The following is a 12,028-nucleotide window of genomic DNA, read 5'->3' on the forward strand; positions in this document are numbered from 1 at the left end:
AGCTGAATGAAAACAACATTTTCTTCATTGTTGTGACTAAAATGTTCATGTTTTCTATAGGAATCTGTGAAATTCAGCTATATATCACTAAGTGACATTTACAAGGTTTTTGTTGTTTTTTTTACTGGTTTGTGCCCAAATTTGGGACTTTGGGTCTTTTTTTATATTTCAACTAGCCAGTACTTTTGTTCCCAAATTACAGATCCTGGTTTAATAGTTTTTGAGATATTTATGTTTGAATATTGCTTCAGATTTCAATGTGTGAAAAAAAATATCTGGTTTTCAAAAAAATATTTGATAAATGAAGCAAAATTTCCACAGCACTCAGTATCTAAGTCCAGACTTTAGAGTATTTAAACAAATCGTAGATGGCCGAGGCTGTGATGATTCCAGATCAAATGGCTCCTCTTCTTATTTTTATTTCAGCATCTTCATGTTTTCGCTTTGTCTTTGTTTGAATCCGACCAGGTCTGGCTCTGACCTTCGTCCTGGAGAACAGCTTCAAACCCGAGTCAGGCTCCAGACCCGGTGTTCCCAAGATAGGAATCCTCATCACGGATGGGAAGTCCCAGGATGATGTCATACCCCCAGCACAGAGCCTGAAGGATGCTGGGATAGAACTGTTTGCCATTGGTATGACAGCACTAAATGCTCCACACACCATGGGCTCGGCTGTTGCTCTGCTACACGTGCAGCTGGTTGATGGCAAACATAGAGCACAATGATACATCTGTCTTTATGTGTTGAAATGGTGCAGCTCCTTTGGTTCACTGAGCTCTCCTTCATATAAACCAGCTGATGTCTTTAAAGATTCACATTTTTTCCTTTGGAGTTTTCTAGGCTGAACTCTGTTTTCTTCTTCAGCACAGTCACAGCTTAATTTCAACATTTCCGCCGTTCTGTGTTTGTGCTGAAATAGCAGGTTATTAATTAACTGACAAAAATTGAATAAAAGACCTTTAATGATATTTGCAGATATTCATGAGGCAAGAACAGCAGGCAGCATCTTAGATTCATGCTGATGCTTCTTGTCTTATAAATATTTTTAATGCATTTCATTTCGGACTACCCCTGATGCTATGCTACCTTTGGACTCAGTCTGTTGCTCTTGTCAGCCTTCAGCTTTAGCTTGTAGTTTCAGCAGGGGGAAAGTTTAGAGATGGAATAAGAAACCCTGTTGCAGACAGCGCATGTCACAGCCTGGCGAATAGTTTTGCTGTTGTAGATGAAGTCCTGTGTATATATTCATGTTCTGGTTGCGTCATGGAAAACTTATTTCCAACACCTTTCATGTCACCGTTGCTGACAGTCGGATCACTCGGTTTTCTCTCTCCTCTCCCTCCAGGTGTGAAAAATGCTGATGAGAATGAGCTGAAGGCGATTGCCTCACCTCCAGAGGAAACTCACGTTTACAACGTGGCAGACTTCAGCGTGATGAGCGACATCGTGGAAGGTCTCACCAAGACCGTTTGCGACCGCGTGGAGCAGCTCGACAAGAAGATCAAAGGTCTGAAGAGCAGCAGGAATCAGCAGAGTCGGAGATGATACCGCGAAGATGCTGCTGTTTGCATCGGTGTTGCTTTGTTGATGCTGTTGGTTATAAAAATAACAAGACCACTTCCCCACCAAATATATTGCAGCCTTGTTATCTTTGTAATGAAATGCCCACAACGTTGTGCCGCATAAACACAGATGTGGCTTCAGATAGCAGCAGAGATGTTGCAGTTTATTACTTTCAGAGTCACTTTGCACACACAACAGGATCATTTCAGCTCTCGCAGGCTGGTCTGACCCGAGTTTCACACGTAATAGAAGAAAAATCTCTGCTTTCTTTATTATCTGCAGGGGGGGCGGAGCCTGCCCCGCCACCAGCCGTCGTGGCTGCACCTCGTGACCTCGTGACCTCGGAGATAACTGCTCGTAGTTTCCGGGTGACATGGACACACGCATCGGGTCAGGTGGAGAAATACCGAGTGGTGTACTACCCTGCCAGTGGGGGGCAGCCAGAAGAAAAGGTATTTTACTTGTTTTATTGTTGGTCCATTATTATTTTAATTATTTTCATTTATTTTTGGAGTTTTTCATGCCTGAAAGAAACACACTTTTTCTTGGCGATTAATGCAAATCATGCAATTTTCAAGAAACTACAAATAGTTCTCTTTATTTTTCACTTTTAATTTTCAGCTTCCATCATAGTTTTTCCACCACAGCGAACGGCCCTGCTTTTATTGTAATTGTGCAATAAAGTCTAAACTACTGTGTGATTGTTAGGCGGCTCATCTGGCTTTCTGGCTTCTTATAACTGACTGAAGGGAGCGCTTTTCTTTTGTCCCCTTAATTAGTGGAACTTTGGTCCTGATTCGCCTCCACAGAGCAAATAAAATACAAACTGTCTGTGATGTAGTGGCAGCATTTTAATTAAAGCTGCTCGGCTAATCCTTTTAAGGGTCACTTCCAGAAGTTAAGTAATTTCTCAGAGTGATCTGCACGATAAATGCCAACAATTATGCAGGATTTGCAGTAAGGGAATAATAAAAGCGAGCACTCTCGTATGCTGTGGTAAACTATATTCTGTTATTTTCATTATTAGCCATTAGCTGTGGAAGATGTGAAAAACTGGAGCACTGATGTGTCTTTTTAATCAGTGTGCCTAACTACAGACATCCACTGACTTATTCTGTGACGTAGGTGTTTTCCCATGTGCGGAAATGTCCGGATAATACATTCAAACTTTGTTTCCATACCTATATCACCATGCAGACATGCAGTGCTGTAATTTTCCAAGTTTATATTTATGCTCCTGCAGTTCCTTCTTATTTTTATCCCATTTCTCTTTGATGTTTATTACAACTTGCAGCTGGAACGGCCCAGTTTCCCCACAAGGAAAACTGAGGTTTCATCAAAGCTAATCTGATCTAGTTACACTCAATTTAAATCTCTTTGGAGAGAGCTGAATGCCTGCAGCAAGATGTGGTGCTTTTTTCAACCTTGTGATATGCACTCGCTTAATAAACAGAAGATTTTTTTCTGTATTTTAATGCTTTTTGACAAACAAAATTCTGCTGTCTATTACAAAGACATGAAGAGCTCTAATTTAGAGCAAATTAAGATTATTTTAATCCCAGCTGTATCAGACAGTTATGTCCCTGAGAGCACAGCAGAAATGAATGAGCATCACAAGCAAACATACATGTTTAGTGTGTCTGACTGACTGGCTTATCTCATTCCAGCATTGTACACTTACTGCACTTGATAACACTGCTGTGATATCCAGGCTGTGACCCACTGGGATCTGTTTTTAGGTGGTCCAGGGGACACAGAACAGCGTGGAGCTGAGCTATCTGAACTCTCTGACAGAGTACCAGGTGGCTGTTTTTGCCGTCTATCGCAGCGCCGCAAGTGAAGCCCTGAGAGGAAGTGCTACTACATGTAAGTTTATATGTTTACGCATTCAAACAGATGGAAGCAGGAAACATGGTAGTAAGCACCATGCAGCATCTGATGGTCTGTAAGGCCCATTTTGAAGCCTCAATTGCAACAATATTGGCGTCTTCATTGAGACATGTTGAAGCTAACAGTGACTTCTCTGCTAATGCTAGCAAACCTGGTGCAGTCACCTTGCAGTCCTGTTGCCTTTGAGTTGGGGACCAGGTCTGCGACCAGTCATAGTCAGTTTTTTCATGCATTAGTTCAGTATTGAGTGGAAATGAATGCAGTATGTTTGTGAAATTACAAACCTGTTACTACCTACATACACAGAAAGCCACACTAACTCTTTATACAAAGTTTTGTCAGAACCTCACAGATTTGAAACAATCAGTGGTTAGCACTGTTGCCTCACAGCAAGAAGGTCCTGAGTTCAATTCCACCATCAGGCCGGGTCTTTCTGTGTGGAGTTTGCATGTTCTCCCCGTGTTTGCGTGGCTTCCTCCCACTGTCCAACGACATGCAGCTTGTGGGGATAGGTTAATTGGATAATCCAAATTGCCATTAGGTATGAATGTGAGTGTGAATGGTTGTCTGTCCCTGTGTGTTGGCCCTGCGACAGACTGGCGACCTGTCCAGGGTGTACCCCGCCTCTCGCCCTATGACAGCTGGGATAGGCTCCAGCGCCCCCCGCGACCCTGAGAAGGATAAGCGGAAGAGAATGGATGGATTCAGAATTTCGTCTACAAACAGTTACACAGTTTAGTGATGCAGGGACTAGGCAGCCGTGCTTTTATGAAGATGTGTAAGCAGAATGCAGCCAGTTGGCAATCAGCTGAGTCGAGTCTTGAGTTGCAACGTGACATCTTGTGGCGAAGTTGCGCTCATAGCTCATCGTTACAGACTGAGACTGACTGTAATGTGTCAGCAGTTTATTTGCATCTATGATCGAGATGTGATTACCTGCAAAAACCGGTGAATGTGTCTGAGAGCGACTGCAGTTCCTTTGAGTCAGACGGGTTCCCTCCCACTAAGAGGCCTGAGCCATCGCCAGTGGTTGAGGGTGTTTCACATTCAGGTGAACGTTTGGTGACCGTGACTACTTCAAATTGTTCAAAGAGCTCCAAAAGGCATCGCCAGCACAATCACAGGTCAGGGACGAGATGAATTCATTAATACATTTTTAATGAATGAATGAATTTTTCATATTTCTGTTGTAACTTGGCTTGATAGCGATTGATTCACTTTTGGATTGAGTCTCAAGCGGCCGTTTGAAGAACTGTGAAAACCACACGAAGATTTACCTACATGTTGCAGAGGCAAATGAACAATGTCCAGTTGAGCCTCATTTAAGAATTAAGTCCCAAATGAGGGATCTGAACTCTTCATTTTTCCCAGCATGCACCTCTTCTATTATTCACTATCGCTCTCAGTCTTAAACCTCCAAGACAGTCTTCCCCTGGGATCTTTCATTGTGCTGTTAATTCTCTGCATCAAACCATTTCTGCTTCTGTGCAGTAGAAATGTGTTCTTGCTCACACTGAAGAGAAAGACTCAGTGTTAACCTGCAGAGCTTTTAATCATTTATTTATTGCTTTAATTTTGCTTTGAAGAAACTGACAGGACCGAGATGAACAACACACCTTTGGTCTTTTCACTCAATTCCAACGAAGCCAATTTATGACTGTTGAGTTGCAGCATCCGTAATAGCAGTGATAGAGCAGCAGACATGTGTTGTACTACAAAGGAAAACAGTGAATTTGGGCCATAAAAGCTACACAGGTGTTTCATTATTTATTCGTGGCCCGATCCTCCTCTGACAGGATGCCTGTGGCGAGCTCTAATTCTGGTGGTATTGCCTGAGGCCTCGTGCTGACATGTGTACCCCGAGCCAGAGCCTGGCTGGATTCTCTGACCTTCTCGACCTGGCGTTCGCTGACGAATGACAGGGGATTCCTCCCTGTTGGTTGAGGATGAATGCAAAGTCACAAGTTGACCTTGTAGCAAAGTTAATGTGCTGTGGCTGTTTGCTGGAAGCTGCCACTTCTGCCCTGCTGCACTGTCTGGTTAAGGCAGCAAATTAAACATGATGCTAGGTACTAATTGATTTGGGGGTTTGAGCAGAGTGTGGTACAAAAGTGGAACATTTATCAAAGCAATAAGTGAGGACTTCACTCGTGCTGTCTGACTCTCTGAAATATATTCGATTTCATGAAACCAGACCTCCATTTCAATCACATCAACTGCTTGACTTAAAATACACTGTGGTGGTTTGCAGAGGCAAAACTACATCACGTCGGCCGTCGGCCCAAAGCTTCAGGACCTGGTTGTAAATCTCATTAGTCTCTTTTCTAGTTAAAGCTCGTTTGGCTCATTGCCGTGCAGGACAATGACCTCTGAATAACTGCTGTTTTTAACAACCCTGACATTGTGCATTACTGTTTAAAATACATCAAAGAAGATTTGGATTTCTGTTTAATCATGCATGAACTTACAAGACCTAATTTACTTCTATTGCTGCCGGAGAGCCGTAGGATAACGAATTCCTTAGACTTTAGAAAAGAGCGAGTTTTCTATGAAATGTGAATTTTCAGGACTTGTCTGGCCCAAAACAGTCGAAGGTTAGTGTAAAAGTGCCAGATTACTGTTCTAGGTAAGATTTAATCAGCTACACTTATTGTTTAAAAGTAAATGTGTCAAAGGAAGAAACGCCGTCATCCAAACCCTGTGCTTGTGTCCGACAGTGGCCCTGCCCACGGTGAACAACCTGGAGTTGTTTGATATTACTCACAGCACTATGCGGGTCCGCTGGAAGGCCGTCGCTGGGGCTTCTGGGTACATGATCCTGTACGCCCCGCTGACTGAAGAGGATGCTTCAGATGAGAAGGAGGTGAGGAGTGTGCTCGTGTGCAATGAGAGTAAATGTGAGGCAAAGAATGAGCTGTATGATGCAGAGCAGGGTGCTCCCTGCTGGGCGCCAGCTCCTTTTCCAAAACAATGTTTCCTCAGATTTCTTTACATCACACAACGTTCCTCACAGGCCTACTTTAAACTCTGATCCAAGTAAAATATCTCCTACTTTATGTCATTTTAAAAGCCATTCAAATATAGTGTTCAAAACTTTGTGAAAGTAACTGAACTCCTGTGCTGCCTTGTGTTTATTAATTGATGAAGTCCAGTTGCCCTCATCAATTAGTCCATATTTCAAAAAACCAGACGCCAAAATGTTGACAAAGAGACTTTAATCAGGTTGTAATCAATCTGAGTGGTAAGCAAAGACTGTGTTAGTGTGGCTGAAAAATGTGGTTTTTAATATGTGCCAGTGTGAATATTTAACATCTTACAACTCAGCATTGTTTATCGGAAAAACATGAGCTGAATTCTTGATGTTGAGACTGATGATGGAAAAAACCAAACGACTCCGCTGCTCCAGGTCATTGTGCTCACCTGATGCGCCGCTCTCAGGCTTGGACACATCATCCAATGAAGGCTGCTCTCTGGTCACTGACGTATAGACCCAGCTCTCATCAGCAGAGTATTTCAACATGAGAGGCAGCAGTGATGGAAGAGTTGATATTTGCTCTTTGTCGAAGTTTGAAGTCTAAGACGTCCAGCCAGACAGGAAGTGGTCCTGTGGTGCAGGCGGCGACCCTGGAGGAGGTTCAACCAACTTTACTTCAGGCATTTTTAATCAAACAGAGTAACCGTACTGTATGACTGCACATCGTATACTTTATAGAAGCAGAATTCTGGATGTGCACTTTTCAAATTGTTAACTCCAACACTGTTAGAGTTAACATGGATGTCATTATGGTTTGATATAACCAATAAGCCAGCATTCAGGTTTCTGGTGTGATGAACAGTCTTTTGTTAGAGTGAACATGAATAGAAAAACTTGAACTATAACTTCAAATACCTGCAGGTTTGAGCGGAAGAAACTTTGGACTGAATGTAATCAGCAGCTCAGGATCTCACAATTTGACTTTTTGACTTTGGAGAAAAATCACAGGATATCGTTGGACATTTGCATAACAAAGACTTTCTGCGCCTGTTGACTTTTGTCTGTGGTTTTGCTTCTCGTTTGATATTTTTGTCTTCGGCGTTCGCAGGAATTCCACCTAAATTTGCTTTGAAATAGTCTATTAAAGACGGTGACTGTCGGAGCTGACAGACTGCTAATTTGCATTCAGCTGAATAAAGTTGACCTTCTTAGATGTCTTTGTAATTATAATTGAGTTGCTTCAAAGTAAACGTCTGCTTTCATGTGCCGTTTCTGTTATTTTTCTACATATTCTGTATCTTTGACTACTTTGTACTATGAGTCTCAGGAAGGAAACAAAGGAAGGGGGATAGAAGGAAACGGCCAAAAACATGTACCAGAAATATCAGATAATATTAGAGAAAGTGGTGGCAGTAGAGAGTCTTTAATTCACTCTAATAAACAGCACGGCTGATCCTGAGCCACCTTTCAGTGTCCCCACCATGCAGGAGTCAAAAAAGTGCAGCCACCCTCTGAGTCACAGTAATATATCTTTAAAACCTGTGACCAATTAGAGGACAAAACACAACCAAAGCATCAATTACACCTTAAAGACTGAATAACACTTCAAAGTGAAACAGGCACGCATAGAAAGACCAGCACTGATTGGAAAGAAGACATTAAAAGCAAACAGCAGGACAGACTGGAACATGGGGATCCTTTGCAGGTAAATTCAGCAGTTAAGGAAGACGAGACATTCAAAGGAGAGGAGGAGAGGTATGAAGGGCACAGGCAGCCGTCCTTATCCCTCCTTCTCCCATTAGACCTCATTATGCCTACCGTCACATTCGCCTCCAGGCAGAAAGCAATAAAAACAATTTAGGAAGGAATTTGGAATCAGGATGGATGTTTTCCAGCGGTGAGGATAAGCCTGGCTCTGAGGCACTCCGTCAGAGCCCAGGCTTGGCTGGCTCGTCCTCGTGTGGCTTCCACTTATGGGCCGTGCGGTGACTTGTCTGGGCCAAAGCCAGCCTCAAATCCAGCCCAGTTTGACTGGAAAAGTGCTTTCATTCAAACAGGGACCCAGTGTAGGTCTGCACAGACTGAACCCGAGGGAGAGAAAGGACGAGCACAAATGTGAACAAGAGGTAGATCTTACAGCAGGATGTGACTCCAACGGTCCCCGAAGCTGCTAAATGTGTCCACGCCAAACAAACACAGCAGTAACACGAATGTGGTGCACGTAACAAAAGGGCCTTCTTGTCGAGCAAGAAATGCTTCAGCTCATGTACATCGGCCCGGGTCCAACCCTACACCCACATCAAGCACCGCTGGGTAAATGAAAGCAAAGTGATGAGATGATGTTTAAAGGCGGTGATAGAGAATAATGTTGTTTCAACAGGAGCAAAGGGGCAGTGACCTTTATTTAAGTAAAATTCCACGTAGATCCATTTTGATTGTTGATGGTTATGTAGGTCATGTGCGCTTCAGAAAAGGAAACTGTATTTCCTTCCTCTGCACAGACAAGAAACAGGGTTAAGAAATTCCTCCTGTGTGCCAAGCTACTTAGAAAATGTATGACCTGAAGTCTTTTACGGTGTTTATCACAGAAAACAGACAAAATGAAAAAAGTCAGCAGATTAAATAGGTCACATTCTACTAAAAACACAAAACATGCTTTAATACCCCTCCTGTAATGATGGTAGACGCTCATATCAAACCGAGACAGAATTTGAAGTGGTAAGACGTGGACATGCAGCAGCTCTGGCTTCACTCTACATTAGTTGGTCTTCAAAGAAGAGGATCTAAAATCGCTGCACCAAGTCTTTGTAAAGGAATAAGGATTTTTTAAGGATGCAGAGTCGCTTTGATAGAATCCAAGAATAAAAATATGAAGTGAGAAACAAGCAGAGTTGGTCCTCTTTAAGCCATCCTATCTGATTGCAGCAGCTCTGATTCTGATTGAAATTCCTACTTCAGTGTGAGAAAGGCAGGGGCGTCCCAAAGCTCGGCGGTTAGAGTCTATTCAGAAAATTGTCTCAGGATAAAAAGAGATAAAGCCTTTAGTTATTTAGCTGTTACATCTTAGGCCAAAAGATAAGGTGGAAATATTCTAAAATGAGGTAAGAAGTAAAAAAACCTGTGAAAGTATTAACAGTAGTTATTGATCACGTTGACCCTTCTGGCTGATTGTTCCTGTTGTACGTTGTAGTTCTCTAAGGAAACAACAAAAGCCATTTGTTGTATTATGTCTGCATCCAGTGTATGTTTGGCAGAATAAGCGATGGTGAAGTTGAATATTTGTGTGCGCGCTGTGCAAGCAGCTGCAGACTGGTTGAGTTCTGTGTTGGCGATTGAGATGAAACAAATCGGCCTCTGTGGGGACAGAAAGGTCTGTTTCAGCTACGCAGATAAGCTCCAGCTGCAAAGCAGAAAACAACCGATGTTTTTCTCACATTTTAAAATCGACCACTGCGGTCCTGCAAACAGAGTTTCATCATCTTCCTTTGTTCTGAGTTTCAGCTCAGTAGATGTGGGACATACTACAAGAGCCTGATTGGCCCCTCCTGCTTAATGTAAAAGGAAGATCTCCATATTCAGAAATCATCTCATGCAATCACACTTTAATTCTCTGCTTGCCTGGACGAGACTGCTGATGATAGAAGAGTAGACGTGCAGAGAGATGAGTAACAGGGCGGATAAACGACTGCATGAAATCCACTGACAAGACAGAGATTTAAAGGATCTACTAGAAAGTCTCTGCGTCTTCGCTAAATGCACATACCTGCTGTGTGTGCGCAGGTGAAGGTGGATGACTCGGTGACTGAGGTGGAGCTGGAAGGATTGACTCCAGCTACTGAGTACACAGTGACAGTTTACGCCATGTACGGAGAGGAAGCCAGTGACCCCATGACCAGCCAGCAGACCACATGTAAGTCTAACATGCAAAACACTCCCATCATCAAATATTTCTTTGATCTGTTGTTAGCAGCCAATACATGAAGAATGAAGCCAAAATCTTCAGTTCGCCAAAGATTCTCATGTCTCATGTCTCAAGTATCTGTTTAAGGCTTAAACTTGAGCATCACTCGAGCCACAGGCCCAGCCCGGCTCTCTGCTCGGTGCCACCTTAGCTAACAGGCGCTGGTCCTCATGGCCACTATTTGTTTTTGGTGCCATTAGTAGCTTTTTAATGGAATTATCTGATACCTGAACATGGATTATTATGTGGCCGATTGGTGTAATAAAGTTGTTGTATTTTCTGTTAATGTTATTTAGATGATTAACATTCATAATAATAATCAAACAAGTTTTCTAGGATTTGCTAATAACACTGTTAGGTCTCCAGAACATTGTCAAGCTTTGGCTGAACCTTCAAAACAGGCGTCCAAGCCAATCAGTAATGACAGAGTGGCTACATTTATGCTTTATATACAGTCTGTGGTTACCATGCAGACTTCACTGGTTGGACTTGTCCTGTTGGCAGCCATTAAACTTTGGCTGATTCTTGACTGAACGACATGGATCCACCTCAAACTCTGGCTGAAAAATAAAGTGTTGATCTGATCACCAGAGTTATGTAACGACAATGTTGACGTCATCCAGGTCACACAAATATCAGCATCACAGTTCAGGAGCTTCAAGTGTAAACAGTTGTGCCTGCATAAACAATTTCAGTCAATATTTAAGCATGCAAATATTTTTTTAAAGACACAAGCCTTCACAAATATTCCACGAGGGCTTTGTAATCCTTCACACACTACAGCCGGATACAGTTTAAAAATGAGGCGCAGGCACACAGTTTTCACAAAGTGTCCTCATCTTCTTTTAATGTCCTGGGAGTTGAGATCTGAAAGAAAGGCAAACTGGTCCTCGCAGAAATGGAAATATAAGGCCGCCCATATGCTTTACTAACTGTTGGTGAAATTCAATTTCATTAAATCCCCGACAGATTGTGTGACCCTTTGAACTCGAGTCACTGCTATTCTCATCTCTGAAAGCAGCCGGCACATTTTTCATTTTCCTCAGGACGTTAACTGTCAGCTGTCTGATCAGGAGGAAACCACATCTCCAAGCACTTAAACCTACATCCTCCATGTACAAACCTCCAAACCCTTTATCAGCTAATTTCTTTCATTATCTTTTTTATGTGTTTTCTAATCAGAGGGATCAGCTGCCGCAGACATATTTGCTTTTCATTTGCTGAGTGTTTGCTCATAGTTTCTTCCCAGATGGCTGCAGCGTGCTGAAGTCCTGTCCCAACACGTATCCTGCTCCTGACAAACTAGCAGCCAGCAATGCCAAATTCTCTACATGGCGCCAACTTTGATTCCCTTATTCCAGCTATTTTCTGCACCTCGCTGTCATTCTGTAGAGTTTTGATGAGAGTAACTCGGCGCTCCGCCCACCCTAAATCCCCACTGTGCTCACTAATTAACATTTTATGAAGTCTCCTTTAAGGTTTGAGGCCTGCGGCTTTAAGTCAGGGCATGTTTATGTCTTTACGGTGTGTGTAAGGCTTTGGATGCGGGTCAGAAGAGGACACTCTGTCAAATACATTTTCATAATAAAATAACTTTTATTGTTCCATGCAGGCAGGACTTAATGCCCTTGAATGAAGAT

The 12,028-nt window shown here is 42.7% G+C and overlaps 1 protein-coding gene across 2 annotated transcripts in view; it reads left to right on the top strand.

The window, feature by feature from the left end:
• Window positions 1-12,028, top strand: part of col14a1b (collagen, type XIV, alpha 1b) — a 175,906-nt gene that overhangs the window by 66,324 nt on the left and 97,554 nt on the right. For both annotated transcript variants that reach the window (XM_082520442.1, XM_082520443.1), the window contains exons 9-14: window positions 469-633; window positions 1,346-1,507; window positions 1,846-2,015; window positions 3,303-3,429; window positions 6,171-6,316; window positions 10,208-10,337. In XM_082520442.1, coding sequence (XP_082376568.1) covers window positions 469-633; window positions 1,346-1,507; window positions 1,846-2,015; window positions 3,303-3,429; window positions 6,171-6,316; window positions 10,208-10,337 — 900 coding nt within the window. The remainder of the gene's footprint in view (window positions 1-468; window positions 634-1,345; window positions 1,508-1,845; window positions 2,016-3,302; window positions 3,430-6,170; window positions 6,317-10,207; window positions 10,338-12,028) is intronic.

Source organism: Aulonocara stuartgranti (genome assembly GCF_965226115.1).
Source record: "Aulonocara stuartgranti genome assembly, chromosome: 22".
Taxonomy (NCBI): Eukaryota; Metazoa; Chordata; class Actinopteri; order Cichliformes; family Cichlidae; genus Aulonocara; species Aulonocara stuartgranti.